This window comes from Haliotis rubra, unplaced genomic scaffold (assembly GCF_003918875.1).
Source record: "Haliotis rubra isolate DU_JTF1 unplaced genomic scaffold, ASM391887v1 Scf395, whole genome shotgun sequence".
Taxonomy (NCBI): domain Eukaryota; kingdom Metazoa; phylum Mollusca; class Gastropoda; order Lepetellida; family Haliotidae; genus Haliotis; species Haliotis rubra.
In genome coordinates, this window is record NW_025767074.1 from 700,162 (window position 1) to 719,732 (window position 19,571).

Below are 19,571 nucleotides of genomic sequence, written 5' to 3' on the forward strand. Positions count from 1 at the left end.
AATCAAGAATAACCCACCTTTTGTCTAGCTGGCTTCAATCATTTCTGCATCACAACAAGCCTCAGTAATGTCACCGCACCGTACACCAACCTCTTATATTGTATAAACCCAAATACCCGTCATGTATATATTCCTCCTTGTGCATTTGTTGTGTATCATTTGTTAGATAACGTTGTTAGGATCTACACCGAAACGTCGCATCCACTGCAGTAAAGAATGTGTCTATTCATAAAAAAGTGTTCCTCTTCTCCAACGTGCTCGACGATTCATCTTTGACTGGCAGTTACTATGCAATGTATTCATAAGGAAGCTTTATCAAGAGTGTTGACTGGAAGCTGAGGGGGCTGACCGGGCCTCAGAAGCCCGGCAAGCAGTTAATGCAATATTAGAATTAATGGTACTTATTTCAAAATAATTAAATTGAAACCTTTTCACAGCAATCAGTATTGCAATTTTCAGGAATACATTGAATACTGAAATTTCTATAAAGAAATACAGTTTTGGCATACCATCAAAGCGCAGTTCGGGCCTCAAATGACCCACTTGGTGGGATAAGGGTTAAATCCCATATTAACCCAAACACCTGATAGCAAAATACAGCATCGTTGACAACTATTATATCTAAACGACTACGAAAGATGTAGAGAAGAAACGCCTTATCTAAAAATACACGTGATGATGATGTTCTCGGGAATGAGATTAAGTGATGCGTCAGCAAAATAGTTACTTCCAGGCCTTTCGAAAGGGCAAGCAGGATTTGGTTGTTTCCGTAGAGTGGAATCGAACATGCACTGTGCCGTGAGATTCATTTACCAACACAATCTGAATGTCGAGACCTGCTTTAAGTGCCATTTAAACACCTATAGCGCATGTACCTCCCAAAGAGCCAACAAAGACACACGCGAGAGTATTTGACACCTTGGACTGTGATTCGCAACATATATTTTCAACATGAATTCACTACTCCGATTTTAACAGCAAAACGGCTATTTCTGCCTCGGATGTATAAAATTAACAAAGTCATAACCGTCATACTTTCCCAAATATACATCTCAACAAGACAGATGGTAGGGATGTTAACGTCATGTTGTTGTTGTTAATGACGTAACGGAGACGATTATATGAAAAGGAACAGCAAGATGAGAATCCCCGTTCCTACTTGCAGGCTCCCAAGTGTCCGGTCATACTGATCCACGTATCATATGGTCAGCGGGCTAGTTGTAACCGCGTGTAATGGCGACTGACTGCACTTCTGTGGCCCTTCAGGAAACATGCCAGACGCGCTGCAATGTCAGATATTAGAATGTGAGGAGTTATTATAATCACTAACAATCCAATAGTCCACGTTATACACGTGTGAAGACCCGTCTGTCGATACAGAATTGAGCAACGCGCCACTTACTGACTTGCCCCTTCCGTTAGCCATAAACTCGGGGCTTGTTGACAAGAAAACAATCTTTAATGGAAATGCTGAAGAGTTCCTAGAGTGTTGGCCATATTTACCTTACCGCATTGGAGAGCTGAGATGCAATTACCTGCCCTTAGTTACCGTGGGTTCCCGTGTGTAGTGACTGTGTACCCTCCCCTGCGGTAGTTGAGCCGACCCCCCACGCTCTGCCCAGCCGGCTGAGGATATAAGACGAGGGGTTTGTCACACTCGGCCATTTCGTTATGCCACGGCAGTAGTGGTGTACACTGTGTACAACAGCGCGGAGGTCAGAGGGAAGAAGAATACCAACTTTAGAAGGGGATTATTCCAACAGGACCAGAGGTTAAACTATAAGGAACTTGTCTGAAGGTAATATCCAATTTCATTCCCTCCGTCCAATCAAATATGGTTTTATAACACATTTATACAGTATAAAACAGATTTTATGTTTCGACGCTGGTGATGAGATATTTATGATTCACTTATATCCTTAGAATGTTTTCTCATTTTGTTAATGAAAGACTTCAATATAAGATGACTGTACAAGAGAGATCTAAAATAGTTAATGATGAGTCGGCTATTTATCTTTTTAGCTGAAAGAGATTTTAAAAATTCTAGAATTAACTTGTTGAAATATTCCACCTCATACTTTTGACAGATTTCTTTTGGCGGTAATGAAACATATATGTAATCTTCATAACTTTAGTCTTCGACTTTAAAGGAATCTTCTAGTTTATGCGTTTTTGAAAAAGCATCACTGGTGTCCATCTTTGTCGGATGATGGCTGGAGTGGGTCAGGGCACGGCGACATATGGCCTATATCTGTCGCCGCAGTCTCCGTTATATGATGAAGTATGCAATAATTCGCACGGAACCTTTGATTCTCTGTCACCTGTCATTAGAAATATGTTACATCATTACTTATCATTACGACACATTGTACATGTACATGTGATCAAACATCCATCATGTTCTACACATTCTTCGGCTTTCTCTAAACTCTGTTCTATTACAAACTCTTCTGCTACTACAAAGTGATGGGGAACACAATCCGAAAAGAGCATACTAGACTTTATAGTTTGTTGATTAAAAAAGTGATTTTCATACAGATTTTAAGGATTTTTTTCTGATTTGAAAAACATTTGTGGTTGTTTCGCAGAAATCCTTCCATTAATATTATATCAATAGTGAGTCGTTTAACATATAACAGTCCATCCACAAAACCTTGATCATGATACTATAAGAGCAAGTTACTCTTATAGGAATACGATGCATGTCAGAGATGCCTGTTTTATTCCATTCAGTTTAATTAAAGGGAGAGCTTCTTCCTTATTTACTCGCACCTACTGTTCGATAACCTTTATGACGATCTCGCCTTTTGATCGCAGTCGCATGACGATTCTGAAAATCGATAGCGACATTACATACGTTCTCGATGAAGTGTTTGCAACAAATGAGATTAAAGACAACGACGATACATCTTCGTCAGAGCGAGTTTTCTAGGTCAGTATTTAATTTGTTTGACAGTTTTTATAATCTGTTAATTTCAAACACGTTCCAAATAAAAATGTTTTTAGAAAGTGGTTTATTGATGCTGGCACGGAGTGTGCTATGAACTACTCATCTTGTTTTTTTACAAACATGCAAATAGGTTCTTTGAGGTGATAATGTGGACAATTGACACTTCAGTTTATTCCTTTTTTGCATACTTCGCTTTTTCTTTTGTGATAATTGATATATATTTAACCTATATCTGTCTACAAGGAACAAACATACTTTTATAATTCAATAGCAAGACTAATTTCAAAAAATTATGTCAGCCAGACAGCAAAATTGTGCATAATTCTTATTATACGGATCTATGTTTTCTTTGACAACAATATACACACGTTCAAAGACAGAGACAAAGGTTCTAACCTATTTCGGAAATACAGTCATATGTATTATTTGATACAATATTTGGGTTCATATAAGTTCGACGTCAGAAATAGGAGGAGGAGAATTGTTTAAACTCATTTAGCAGTATCGACATGCCCTTGGCATAGCGTAGACGAAGGTTATTCCTGGTTAATGGCTGAATCTTCGGAGACATAGTCTTCTGAAAACACTTCACTGGGCAGTGGATTGTGTACGACTCGTATGAACTAGTGTCCACTTTGTCCACAGTGTCCACTTTGTCCAACAAGGCGCACTGCCAGATAGTGGCACTGAACAACCCTTACTGTTCCTGCTCTGTGACGGAACCCATGTACGTATTGACATCTGTTGTTTTGTTGGCACTGATGGCTATTGTACGGAAATATCTCTCTGTGGTGTTTGCGAGTCAAGAAGTTTGTTGGCGTCTAATACAGCAGCGCTTTGTACGTGGACTTGTTCACCTTTATATACGCAGGGTTTAAGGAGACAGGCCATCTTCCAAATGTGTGTGTTGGAGTGGCGTGTAGTCTGGGATTAAATATTAACACTGCAGCATGACAACTGCCCTACAAATGAAAGTATTCTCTTGAAAATTGGAATTGACGTAAAAACAATTAAGCGTTATAAAACTTAGTAGACTGAAACAGCCGCCGAAACGCTACAAACGGAATGGACAGAACAAAAGGATGACACACGTATGAAAACAACACTGATGGCTTTGTTCTGTTTTCAGCGAAGATCAAGCATTGGTTTGATCGGCCGTTAGGAAGCCAGTTTAAAATGGGAGTAAAATCAAATGGCAAAACGTTGGAACACATGGGAATGTTAATTTATGCACAGCCATGTGTGAGACGGGATGAGGGAGGTATATAAAATTAGGATCCCCACTGTGTTGTTGAAAACCTTACCTAACCGTTTTTCTTTACTTGTGAGCAGCGGAATGGGTGAATTTTAGCACAGTAGTCATTCAAACTTAACAAATGGCTTTTCTGGTTCATCGATCACATGATTGTCTGGTCTGTCCACAGTACTACTGTACACAGGGCCTCGGTCTGTGAATGTTTACTTGAGTGAATTGTGTGAATGGCGGATGCTGCTAGCAGAGTCAGGCATGCTTGCCCTTCTCGTGAACACCTGGTGTCATCGCTGATTTTCAGTGTTCCATCCATAGAATTTTCACAGTTATTTTGCCCTTCACACCAAATGCAATCTGTTTCTGAGGATATTCAAGACTGGGAATTCTTTTTGCCCTGATGTGTTGCAGTTGCAGCGACGACCCGATCGAAAAATGTCAGCTGACAGTGTAATTAATGTGAATTATTGGTTTTAACTTTGTTACAGTTTCTATTAATTTAAACAAGCCTTTTCCTGAAGAATATGACACGTCTGTAACATTAGCAAGCTAAAATAACAAGTTGAACACACATGTCGGATATATTTTTCACACAGAATATGCATACTCTCACACATCCATGTAGTACAAGGGTTTTCAGTACTTTGTTAAAGTATTAACTGCATGCTGTTTCAAATCACACTTCTTGTGTACTTTGGAGCTTGTATTTCGTTCCCAATTTACTACTTGAAATATATCACCCTTGAATGTGCCAAATTATTATTTAATTTACATCATTTGACTGGCAACTGAAGAAGTGTAGGGTGTGAAAAAGCACTGTCTTCTCTGACAGATTGAGCTGAGTTATAACAAATTCGCGTGATGCTGTAAATACGAAATTCCTGGCACTGATGACTACCAGAACGCGATGGTACTGCACGCACAAATGACCGATCTCGTGGTAGTATTGACCATCAATACATATCCAGTTATAACAGCAACTGGTTTCTCTTTGATGATTATTGAACATTCAGTGTTTTTTCGAATATTCATGTAACGTGCCCCTGCTTGATTTGTTTATGGTGAAGCGATTGAGGGAAACAGATGTCCTGAGTCACCTTTTTGATCGTTTTTCTACATCTGAAGAAATAAAAATTCACAAGAATGGTCGGAAGTGTAAAAAAGTGAAATTTAGTTAAATTTTATGAAAAGAACCGGACTTCTTGGAACGTTTGAAGTGAACATCAGTCTTTTTTAGTTTTATGTTTTTTATTCAATTGAGATCTCACAGATCCTTTTTTTTCAAAATTGATGTAGATGGTTCTGTAAAAACTGTAATATGCTGTGATCAAATTATTTCATTCAAAATGAGATTAACCCGGGTAACTGTATTTTCGCTAGTGAGTCCTATCAGTTTTGATGTGGTTGGGTGGGAATGAATGAATGAATGAATGAATGAATGAATGAATGAATGAATGAATGAATGGATGGATGAATTTAATTGATAGGGGTGCAGATGGCATTGTAAACTCTTTGACGTATAACTTAACTAACCAAGACAGGAAAGCGACGAGTCTCTGGTGAGTCATTTGGAATGAAGTGATTCGTTCAACACAAATCACCTCTAATTTCCCCTGAACCCGGTGTACCGCCACTTAGAATAACGTAGAGTTGTATCACAGCCTGTGGCTCACTAAGCTACGAAAACAACGACCTATGCCTCAATAAAGATCTGGAGTTCGAAACCATTGACATTGGGTCTTTGAACGTCTAAGGGACGCAACCCTGTTCATCGCCTTGAACAATACATGCTCCTTTTCACGGCAATTCTTCAGTTCGTTTCTTCCATTTTGATTTCATTCCGTAACACACTGACGTTTTAAAACATTTTACTGATCGGATATTAAGGTTTCATACCTGTTATACCATGTGCTGTTATACCATAGCATTGGTACAGTCTCAGCCTAGAAATAACTGTTGTGTGAAGTTGACATGAAGAATATTTCGGGCTTGGAAAACTAGCATAATAATGTGGGAATATTATGGCATCCCAGAAGGGACATTGTTGCTATGTCGCATTGTCGCTCTTTTTCAGAATAAAACAATGCGACATACCGACACTGCTACGTATGGCCAAAATGTTCAGCTGCCGCATTGTCGCGCTTTGGTGAATTTTGACACCTTTTTCCTGTTTTTGTAAGGCCGACAACGCGACAATGTCCCTTCACGGTTTCCATAGTGTATTGTAGTTCGCCTTAACCCCGGTTTTGTCATTTATGTCTTTTTACATAAAAACGACAAAATCATTTCAATAATCATCAGACACAGTGCCGATTTAGACTACATAACAAGCATGTGTCTATGAATCGCATCACCATCTAATGGTAATGACTCGCAAAGGGCAGCGTATCCTGCTCAGTTGAGGAATTTAGTGCAAACACATGGCGAGGCAAGTCAAGTTTTCGCCTAAACAGACAGGCGGACATATGGTCCCAGTCAAACTAGGGGTTTGTAGTGGACATCATTTTGTAAGATTTGCAAATTCCGGTGTACAGATCATGAGGACGGTTGGTGCTTCTAACCCAAAGGCAATGAGAAAAGGTAGAATTATACATCATGTATAATTAAGTAGACCTTTGAGGACGAACAGTGTAACAGATCTCCTCTGACATTAAGGTTACTTGCCAACCGCTTGGCGTTTTCAGAATGGCCAAATTCATTATGCACTCATCGATCAATAAAGCCTCTTTGAGGTCGTAAATGTTCGGTATTTGAAACGAATCTGACTCCATGGGCTGTTTTTTAGCGTATCTGAGAAATGTGTTAATTGCATCTACCCGCAGGCTTTAACGAGATAACATTAATACCATAGTCCATTGTAACAGAACATGACGTCAGTGCCTGCAATATCCACTGTTGTTTTATTCATAGGTTAATTACGTGTAACATTATCTGTATATTTACACACCCGTTGTGAGTTGGGTAATATGTGTGAGTGTGATTTTACGCCGGAGCAATCCAACAATGGGGAACACAAGTAATGATGTTCACGCATCGTACCCATGTTGGGAAACAAACCGGGTCTTCTGCTTGTTGAGCGAACGCTGTAACCACTGGGCTACCCCACAGGTACAAAATATAGAAATCGCGAATAGCCAGCTCGTCTAGGGTGTCTTTTGTTCCAGGATCTGCGAGGATTTAACCAAACTATGAACAGTTATCATTAGTGAACCAATTCCCTTGTTCATTATCAGGGTGCTGGGGTAGCCTAGTGCTCAAAGCGTCCGCTCGTCACGCCGATGACCCCGGTTTGATTCCCCACATGGGTACAATGTGTGAAGCCCATTTATGGTGTCCCTGCCGTGATTTTGCGGGAATATTGCTAAACGCGACGTAAAACTAAACTCATTCACTCACTGTTCATGGTCTGCTTTCGTCCCTCCACCAACATTGCCACCCGACAATAAAACTGACCTGCTAAAAGAGGCGTGAGGCGACTCACTCACTCAGCAGAGGATTTATCGAACTACAACTTGAAGTGAATACAATAAACAAACTGAGAGACACACTCGCTATTTTGGCCATCCGTGCACCGATAATTAATCAAAATCCAGCTTTCAACAAATCCTATCTCGTAGTTCAAGTGTACATTTGTAAACACTTATTTTACATATAAACAGCAGTGAAGTAGACAACAATGGAACCTAACCTTCTCCATTTTCTTGACAATAAATATGTAGAGAGTGCCAAGGAATAGCTCATGTGGTAGCTCTTATGAAAAAGCGTGTGTGTAGCTGCAAATAGCATATACGAGCATTTTGAAGTAACGAGCGGAGAGATACGGTATCTGACGAAGACAACACACAATTCACCATACTTCAGGGTAAATTTTTAATAACTTGAGACCGAAATACCTTTATCAGTAGTAGCAACTGCAGTTTGAATTGATTTAATAATGACAACTATATATGTCTATATCTTATGCGTTGAGGCTTAGCAAATTTTTTAAGCATCTTAATGTTTCCGTATGTATCCATGGCAACTGGGGGATCAAATATTATCCAGAGGCAACTTAGCTCTTTGATAATATGTTTTCAGGTATTGTTTAAACTATCAAGCCATCGCAATTAACCATGCCTTAATGACTAAAGCTTGAGAAGTTGAAATGAGGCAGGCTTAAATATATATGCAATGTTAAAATGCAATAGTTTTCATACAAGGAGCCTTTGTTCGCCGCACTCAGCCAAGTAAATAATCGAGCCTGGCCCAGACAGTCCAGTGATCAACAGCATGAGCATCTACGCAACGGGGATACGATGACGTGTCAACCAAGTCAGCGAGCCTGACCACATGATCCTGTTAATCGCCTCTTACGACAAGCATGGGTTGCTGAAGATCAGTTCTTACCCGGACCTTTACTGGTACTTCTTGTGCAGCGAACCCCGCCTCTCATCTGATGGTAATTAGCGGCCAATAAATCAGATCAGGTGGTCAAGTTTTGGGAGTAGGGTGCGGTCACGTGACACATGTGTTCAGCCGATGGTTCAACTGCGGGCTATAGGGGATTTACCTTTATTGAATAGCTATATTTTATCTATTCATGGTTGAGTTCACAGCATTATATCCAATCATTTTGTATCGTAACTCAAAACATGCCTTTGCATACTTCAAACAGAATTACTTTTGGTGTCAAACGAAATATAATGGTTAAATAAACTTTGTGGACTCGGCCATTTTGAAAAAAAATATTTTGATCCTCCAGTTGCCATGGATATATACGGACACATTAAGATACGTAAAAAATAAACTGTTTGCTAAGCCTCAACGCAAAAGATATAGACATATACACTTGTCATTATGAAGTCAAGTCAAATTGCAGTTGAAATATAATGGTTAAATAAACTTTGTGGAGTCGGCCATTTTGAAATCTAAAATGGCCGACAATATGGGACATGGGACAAATGGATTCCTGGGCTTTTGTGGTACGTACGGAGAATTACGCTTACAGGGCTACTTCGTTATCATAGAATCCTAGTTAACCTAGGGATCCGAATTTTGAGGATGCACTGGCCCTGTGAGTTGAAACCCGGATATCTGTACCGCACGAGTGAAGGTACACTTCATACAATAGCAAAGTTTGCAAATGTGAGCGTCAGCATGACCAAACAGAAAAAAAGCTGTCGAAGATATTTTTATGGATTGAACTACTTTTTTATTTCCCTCACGACGCTTCGGGACCATTCCAGGTCCCTTCATCAAGCGGGAACTGGAATGGTCCCGAAACGTCGTAAGGGAAATAAAAAAAAAGTTTAATCCATAACAATATCTTGGACATCTATTTACAACTTCTAAATGCCACTGAAAGACAGAGAAAAAGCTGTTAATGGACAACAACAAAGTCCTTGTTGAAGAACTACGAGACTTCTGTGGAGATTCTGGATTTTTATAGATCGAACAATTCTGCCGGAAGAAATCTTTGTTCAGCATGATTGTACCCTGAGGTCGTGGATTGGCTTTCATACTATTAATCACTGGATTTCCCAGGCCGCCGTGAAGCATGTTGATAAGAGCGACAACCATCACTCATCGAACCACTCTAAATTTCAAGATGGAAATTGAAACATCCATGTGAGAAAGACTATCACAAGCCGTCTAAGATTTAGTCCTAATCTGGCTGGGAAGGTGGGGTAGCCAAGTGGTTAAAGCGTTCGCTCGTCACGCCGAAGACCCGGGTTTGATTCCCTACATGGGTACAATGCGTGAAGCCCATTCCTGGTGTCCCCCGCCGTGATATTGCTGGAATATTGCTAAAGGTTGCGTAAAATCATACTTACTCACTCCTAATCTAGGTCAAATTCGCTCTGATTAAGCGTGTGAGTATTGCTGTACGCCGCTTGACACACTATTCCAGACATATCCTGCCGAGTACACAAAGCTTACGAGTGACACACTGTACCGATCTGGAAAATCTGTGTCATCGATTAGACGAGCCAGCGTTTTAACCACAGGCCTAACCCACACACCCTGAATTAACTTCCAAAGTGATTCTTCAAGAGACGTCAAATTTGATCGGGTGTATGTTTATACATATTGTTTGTTTTGGATGTGACTCTTAGATGCTAAAAGTGTATTACTAACATGCTGTTTGAACGTATCTTCTTTAGCAGAGATTTCTTATGGTTGTGCAAAAGGTTTTGTCGCATCTATTTACAAAGATGCATATGCTGGATCTTCACATCTTGAGCACAATCCTAGACTGTGTTCTGAAATTTGATTTTCTGAAAATGGGTCTTCTACAGTTTGTCTCAAATCAAAGTTAGTTCCGAAATATAATGGCGTAATATGACGTAAACGTATTCCAGAATGACGTCATGTCTGCGGATTCACATGCAAGGATAATGATGTGGGTAAAAGATTTGTATATACATTACATGTTTCCGTATGTACGGCAGTTAAACATCATGATTATTTGATGTGAAGAAATGGTAACCTTTAAAATTCCCAGCTTATGCGTCTTTCCATGTGAAAAGAAGCGTACACTAAAAATCGGATATGACCAAACAATTACAAAACCCGCTAACGAAACGCTACTTGCCTGAAAACACGACAAAAGTTCAACACCCATATTCGATTTCATCATAATCGATTAACCATTTCTTCTTTATTTGATATAGTCATCATCATGCGGTGTGTACACTGTGTTCCGCCGAGTCGTTTCTCGGGGCCTGTTACAGAACGGGCCCATAGAATTACTTAACATGGGCTTTTTCGAATCTTGATGACTATCCTCTCCTAAACAATTTAGCCATGATAAGACACAAATGATTAAAGGTCTTGCGATTAATCGCCTCATCTCCGATCTGTCAGTGACGTGGTCTTTGTACTCAGTGGAAGCTTTGGCAAACATCAATCATGTTCGACCACTGACACAGCCATTGAACTTGACGGAGGAGTGAGGGTGACCCGAAGATACAGTCATCTAACAGGTTACATTTAATGTACTGGGTTGTTGTTTTTAAATTTAAATTTAATCATTGTTCTTTTAGTTTCATTTTCTCCTCTGGTCAAATGGGGAAATCACATCATCCATTGTCATATGTCTTTGTTTTCATGGGGCGGTGGGGTAGTCTAGTGGTTAAAGCGTTGGCTCGTCACGCCGAAGACCCGGGTTCGAATCCCCACATGGGTACAATGTGTGAAGCCCGTTTCTCGTGTCCCCCCGCCTTGATGTTGCTGGAATATTGCTAAAAGCGGCGTAAAACCATACTCAGTCAGTCAGTCTTTGTTTTTAAATTTGAATTCACTGAGATGAATTTTCTAGTTCAGACGTCGTGCAATCAAATCCATCGACTTCCAAGTACTTCTATTATGCATAATTGACAAGAATTAATCTCATTGCAGTTGTTTGATCAATCAAAGTGCAGCATTTTCTTACTGTTCTTGAATCAATTCTACTATTCCTTGTACTCATTCACTCAACGTTCAGTGTAATGTTATGGATCTGCTAAGTTTAACGGCGTCTGTGGAGGACAGTTCACAAAGACGCCATATAACAGTGAAACAGGTACAGGGTATTTATAGTAGAATGGAGATAAAATACTCCTGGGAATCGAGGATGGATTGTGTGAACAAGGTTACAACGTGGCATATACCGCCAGATTGATTTTAGTACATCCACCTCGTGATGTTATTTTGGCTATGCCCTGTGGAAACACTGAAACATCTTTTTACAACCAATCATTCATTATTTGCATAATTGATGTTCCAGCCCATCACATACGAAGGTTAAATAATTGAGTTTTATAACTGCCATATTGTATATATAATCACATTAGCGACTAGCAATAAATTATTAATCATATGTTAATAATTAAGGTGACTTAAAATGTCACATCATATGCCCCATATATACATGAATTTAAAAAACATAGAACAGATGCACGCACGACAGCTGGTAAGTAATTTTTTTCTGAATGACACTCAGAAATGACCTACAAGGTTTGGGCACACACATTTTTCAGTTTCAGTGTCCTTTAATCGACCTGGTATATAATTTTTAACTGGACCACTCGTCACTGGTGCTGACAGTAGCACAGGATGAACACCCGGTGTCATTACTGTAAGGAACCTGGTTATTCAAAAACTCACTTATGTTTACAAGAGGCGACTAAATCGGGTGGTCGGGCCCGCTGACGTGGATGACACATGTTATCGTAATAACTATCCTAATTGCGTCAGCCCGGAGAGCGGAAGGTCGCGGGTTCGATCCCCGACCACGTCATACCAAAAGACGTTAAAATATGGAACTTGTTGGTCCCTACCTGGCGCTCGGCATTAATGGGTACAACAAGGACTGGTCGGCTCGGAGTCAGTATAATGTGTCTGAGTGGGGTATTCATGCTTCACTGCGGCATGGTATCTCAGTGGGCTAGCACTATAAAACCAGCTTCAGTCTGGGCAGTACAAGCAGCCACACCTACACATACACACACATACACGTCGTCATATGAGCGAAATAATCTAAAGCACGACGTAAAACCCAATCTCACCTCACCTCACCTCACCTCACCTCACCTCACCTCACCTCACCTCACCTCACCTCACCTCACCTCACCTCACCTCACCTCACCTCACCTCACCTCACCTCACCTCACCTCACCTCACCTCACCTCACCTCACCTCACCTCACCTCACCTCACCTCACCTCACCTCTCACCTCACCTCACCTCACCTCACCTCACCTCACCTCACCTCACCTCACCTCACCTCACCTCACCTCACCTCACCTCACCTCACCTCACCTCACCTCACCTCACCTCACCTCACCTCACCTCACCTCACCTCACCTCACCTCACCTCACCTCACCTCACCTCACCTCATAATTGCGTAGATCGATTTTCGTAATGTCAATGACTGGATTGTCTGGTCCAGACGATAGTTTTACAGAAAAACCGTCACATAGCTGAAGGTGGCTTTAAACAACAGTGATCCAGTGAGTTTAGTTTTTACGCCGATTTTAGAAATTTTCCAGCAATATCACGGCGGTGGATACCTGAAATGGGCTTCACATATTGTACCCATGTGGGGAACCAAACCCAGGTCTTCAGCGAACAGATGCTTCAACCACTAGTCTACCCCACCGCCCCTTTAAACAACAAACAAACAGACTGGAGACATCCTGCCCAGAAATTCCAACAGTATTTGATATCCTTGAGGCTCATAAATCTGCTACATGCAAATTAAATTGCTTTATTATTCAATTATGCATGTCCTGTAGGCCTTAGAGTTATATCTTGCTATTTGTAAAATGTACCAGAAGCTGGTTTCAGGGTAACCAATTCTCTAGTCCATATAGTTGTGAAACTATTCATTGACATCCCTAAACTCGCACCGACGGTAAAGTGCATATGGATCTGTCATGCTGGATTGTCCTGTCAATAGGGGAGAGGCAACACAGACGTGATGCATAACAGAGTTTGCTTCTTTGGCCCTGTTGATTTGCCATGAGGAGATTTGTGCATTTCAGTGTAGTTATTTATTTAAGGCAGCACTTCTTGCTAAGTGGTTGTGTGTTTTCTTTCATACTAGGACAGGGATGCCCACTCTGAAGAAACGTGGATGTTTCATTTCCAATGATATGGAAATAATTGTATGTTCCTTAACAAGAAAAACGAAAACCCATGATTGATAATTCTACCATTGACAGAAACGTGTTTTGCTGACGCTGTGAAATATAAAAATATAAAAGTAGCGGCCATTCATACATTTAAATATCCAAAGGTCTCTGGAAGAACTTATGACATAAACGGATTTTTTATGCTCTAAATCGGGTTTTTTTTCTTCTAAAAGTTAAACAAAGGTCAACACCATATAGATATCAATCATTTCTTCCACCATGTACAACTAAACATGAATGAAACAACTATGATATTATCTTAGAAAGAGCACGAACCTACCACACGTACAGCTTGAGAATCAATCTATGGTCAGAAATTGTGAGTATGTAGTTAAGCAATTATTATCTGATAATTCACAACTATTTTCGAAGTGTATTTAGAAAATGACAGATATCATGTGAGTCTTCCGATCGTAGATAAATTCATAGAATTGTAAATGTTTTATTAAAATGAAAAATATATAATATCAAAAGCATTATGAAAATGAATTAAATATGATTCATATCAGGGTGAAGGTTAGGTAACTCTAATACTGAGCAAGGTTTGATCGGTATTTTACCCGAAAATATCAGTCGGCAGATTTATTATGCAGAATAACAAGAGCATATATTTCTGGATGGTACTATTATACAACCAGCAAAGTCATTTTTATAATCATAAGACATTATCATTTCTATAATCATCACTCCTAAACGTCAATTGTCGATTTACCAATGACATTAGAAAACGTTTATGAATCATTATCATGTGTATTGAGTGATGATCTCAGGCGATTCCAATTGCAGTAATTAGTTGTGAAAAGCAGTTGTCAGGAATGTAGGAAATCGTTAGTTATTAGTGAGTTGGAAATATCACAGAAATGATGCTGAGTTAATCGGCATCGAGAACAGCCAAACAGTTTCAAGGAAGGAGCGCCTTGAGCATGTACTAGTTGCATGGATATGTGCGCTATAGACATACCCTATAATAATAATGAAAGTAAGGATCAAGAATTGCTTTGTAAGAAACACATCGTGTTTCCAAAGTTTACACAACCATCAGTATCGAACTGATTCTGAAGTACGTTTGGGGTTCGTTATATCCGGAGATAATTATCGGAAATATACTGACGTACAAAAGAAAATATACACCTTGCCCTTATACGAAATATACACCTTGCGCTGGAAAAAGAACAACGCAAATATTTAGCTTTCATTGTGACATACAAGTCACTTACAATGTGTGCATGTTGCACAGATATCCTTTACACTGGGATATCATCGTGGGATATCATCATCAGAAAAACTGTCCTTAGCTTCGTCACATTCGAGATTTCCCGTGAAGATCCGGGTAAGAATTGGTCCTCTGCAACCCATGCTTGTCGTAAGGGGCAACTAACGGGATAAGGTGGTCAGGCTCGCTGACTTAGCGCAGAACGATGCTCACAATAGCGTAAAACGATGCTCATGATGTTGACCACCGGATTGTCTGGTCCAGACTCGATTATTTACAGACCTCCGCCATATAGCTGGAATATTGCTAATTGCGGCGTTAAACAACAAACACCAACAATCATTTCAGAGATGATTATCAAACACGGTCAGAGATTTTATCATATCAGTGGACAGTCATGTTTATTGTATCAGTACCTTCCACCCTCAGTTAACCGACACCACACGTACACAACTTCTTGCCACGCATCCCGGAAGTAAGCAATAATGGAACTCCCGTGAAAGAAGAGTCAACACAACCCGAACATAATACAGTAATGTGTGTATTGTTATCGCGAGTGTTGTTTAACGTACATGTTATGGCTCTTAAATCGGCCACCAGGCTTTCGGAGTAATTAGTTGGCCTACTGGAAACCTAGCACCACCATAATGTGTGTTTCTGGGTTCTTTGCAGCTAATGTTCGACACCAACATAAGTAAGACAACACCGATATCACGTTCAATGTGTTATTTCATAGAAATGCGCTACACTTTGTCTGAAAACTAAACATACTGCTCAGTCAATAATGTGATCGCTTGTCACTCTGTAAATACAACCAGGTTAGAAAGTGACTTCAAAAGCGAAATCATTTGACTCTGAGATTACCGATCGATCTCTGTAATAGTGCTCCAGTGAAGGCCGTATGTCCGTGTCGATTTTCAGAAACCACTATTAGCAATTACATATAGTAATATTTGTCATATACTTCCGCGGGTGATAAAATAAATCATATTTTGACAGTGCAGTTGAAAGCATTACCAACATTTCAAACGCCGAACTCTAAAGTGATTCCATTAAGAGTATTGCAGTATGACGTCATAAGGAGAATGTGTTCACACTTGTATGAATATTTGATAGCTATTTCTCTTTCTGTCTCTTTGCAAACCTAACATGTTGTTTTTATCGATGACAGTTTGAGTAGGCTACTGTGTTGTACTTTCAATCAATAAATTTGATATGCCCGTGAGGCATTAATGGCAATGCATGCGTGAGATTCACCCTGTTCTGCCTTGTTAAATGGTGCGTGAATAGACATTGTGTATTATTTAACATACAAGTGATCTTTTTCAATTATATAATTATCATCTTTGTTAGTTGTCGATGGCTATTCACGACACCTTTATGATATATCAATACGTTGAATATTATCAAGATGATACCGATTATAACAATTTGATATACTGTTTTATTACAAATATATTAATCCTTTCATAATACTCTAGCCACTTTAGTGTAACGTTAACATATTGTGAACTCCTGAATATTATTTGTAAAGCTTCAAGTTTGATTTATTTGATAATATTTGTAAGTTTCGGTATTCTAAACACAGCTTCAAATGTCAACATTCTAGTGAAATATCTCAAAGGAGGAAATCTGTCAAGGATTCAATTTCAGTACTTGACTCGGCCTATGTTGTACCATTCTTTGTTCTTTTCTGCTGGTATGTATTTTGCGACGTGGACAGCTAGATGAATAAGAGATCAAAGAATTATATATACTCTTCACGAAAAGTAGCGGAACCTGAACTTTCAATTTGGATTAGAAGTGTAAGCGTTAACAAACTTTTCAAATACAGACATCTTATGAACGCATCAGCTTTTCTCTCTATCACCACCCCTAAACACAACGCACAAAATGCAGTTGCCCCATACACGTGCATGGGGTGTCATTCGTGATTTTGATGGTTTCAAGAAGGTCAATTTATCACTATAGACCATGCATTTTGACAATCATCTTGCATCACACAGTTGTTAGTATTGTTTCTAGCCGATTTCTCTTGTTTGAAAATGAAAATCGTACACATGCAAATTTCATGTCATATACCAATCATCTTTCAAGAGCGGTTACTGTACAAACAACTATGGTCATAAGGAAGTGCAAGTAGTGATGCACTCTCAAAACATGCATTATTATCATATCAACATCGATTAACTCCGATATATCTCCCATTTTTCAATCGAAAATTAAAAATGAAGTTCCCCTACATTTTTTACCAGTATATGAATATATTACATACAGCGGAGAGCCTTTCCTTTGTGTCTTGTGAGCGAAAAATGTCATTAAGGTCATGTACCCTTAACGTCAAATCCAGCATGAACTTAAAACTTTGTCACAGTTCATTTACATATAATGCCTGTGGCTGTGGTTCGAGCAATCTTCAGAGTGTCAATGCATCTCCTGTATTAGTGTAACCCGTATCCCTTCCAGATTCATCATCAACCAACACTACGCTGATGTCTTGTTGGCGTGTTGTATCGGATACAATTAGGGCAAGATATAATCATCTTTATCCTCGTGTCTTTCCACCTGCCTATGCACAAGCCATTGGAATTCTATCATTGTGCCCTGCCTCATTTCCGCGGATACCCGGTCCACAATAAACTAATCATTGATGCTGAGATAGGTAGCCAAACCAGCACAGTCGTCATCAAGTTTATGGGGATTTGTTACCGGAAGGCATCAGAACACAGAAGAAAGGATCGCTAGAGTCTCTGCCAACAAATCAGGGTTTGGGTAATTAGATTCGCTGGGAAGTGTTGAATGAGGGGGCTTGGATATGAGGAAGGCAGACCATATGCTTCTCTTGCATGTGTCTCTTTATGTCCTTTGTTCTCATAAATACGCGTGTACCAGTGCCCTGTGCCCAGTGGTCAAATTTGTTGGGCGTAGTTACCTCCCTTATGCGTTCCAGGATTCACGCAACGTGTGAGATACTTTATCGACATAATGCATTTAACTTTAGAGAATGTAGGTGTCTCGACACTTTGAACATTACTGCATTTGTATTTCGACGTGACTGTTTAATATGAAAGTAAAGACAAGAGCGAGCGAGTCTAGTTTTACGCCGCACTCAGCAATATTCCAGCTATATGGCGGAGGTCTGTAAAGACAAGAAATGATGGAGATGAACCCTCTGTTACTGACTCCTGCTAGTTACACTTTAACGCAGGCAATGTATGTACATAATAATGTAGCTTATTTGCATACCATTTTGTTTGATACCTTTGGAAGTGGAAGCACAAAAGACCATGGACCATGTGCCTGTATCTTGCCCAAACAATCAACTGTGTCTATACTAGGTATTTGAATGGCATTTACAAGTGATACACATAAGGAGTGAGTGATTGAGTTTAGTTTTACGCTGCACTCAGCAATATTCCAACTATTTGGCGGCGGTCTGTAAATAATCGAGTCTGGACCAGACAATCCAGTGATCAACAGCATGAGCATCGACCTGGGCAATTGGGAACCGATGACATGTGTCAACCAAGTCAGTGAACCTGACCACCCGATCCCGTTAGTCGCCTCTTACGACAAGCATGGGTTACTGAAGATCAATATTCTAACCCGGACCTTCACGGGTGATACACATAAGGAAGAGAGTTTGTATGGATGTCAACATCGTTATTATGAGGAACACAACGTTTCAGAGTATATCCTTACTCCTTCATCAGGTGAATGAAGGAGTAAGGATTTGGCCACTGGGCATTGGGACTGATGAAGGAGTAAGGATATACTCCGAAACGTTGTGTTACTCATAATACAGAAGTTGACAAAAACTCTCTTCCTTATGTGTTTATACTGTCTCGAAATGTCAAGTTAACAAACTATTTCTCCAAATTGTAATATGTTAAGCAAAGTTCTACAAAGAAGCCATCGTAGGGACCTATTAAGAAATGTTGTGTAACTGACAATAATTTGCTTACATATTTTACGCAATATATATCATGCACTGGACATGCTTTGAAAAACTTATTCGTTTCACTATATTGTGCTTCATTGATGTGGACAAGAAGATGTGTTACAGTAATATCCAACTCTTGATCTAAGATTCTCCAATGTTTATTCCTTCCAAGTATGATAGACTGATTCCTTTGAAAATTTGTCATGATACCTCTAATGATGATATTAGCATATTAAAGATCATTGATGATTATCTTTCAGAACTACATACCCAGATGAAAATGACCAATGTAAACGCCGCCAGCATCGTTGTTGTCGTCTTCTTCCTCGTCATCCAGGTCGCAGCGTTAACACTAGATACAGAACAGGCAAGGTACGTTCTCTTGTTTGTTTTCCTGGTAACGGTGTTTAAAGAACATTTAATTCACACATAACAGGCCTCTGTGGAGCTGTGAGTATTTATTTATACAAAATAACGGCACTTCTTTGTGATTATATTTTATGAAACCCTTTAAAATGTTCACACGTTTCAAGTTCGCATTGATTTCCTCATCATTTATA

At 39.7% G+C, this 19,571-nt stretch overlaps 1 protein-coding gene across 1 annotated transcript in view; it reads left to right on the forward strand.

Annotated features, from left to right (window-relative positions):
- LOC124286904 overlaps positions 1-19,571 on the forward strand; it is a 54,410-nt gene that overhangs the window by 11,136 nt on the left and 23,703 nt on the right. Inside the window, exon 2 of the mRNA XM_046723343.1 lies at positions 19,272-19,383. Within this exon, the coding sequence (XP_046579299.1) occupies positions 19,286-19,383 (98 nt within the window). The 5' untranslated portion in view covers positions 19,272-19,285. The remainder of the gene's footprint in view (positions 1-19,271; positions 19,384-19,571) is intronic.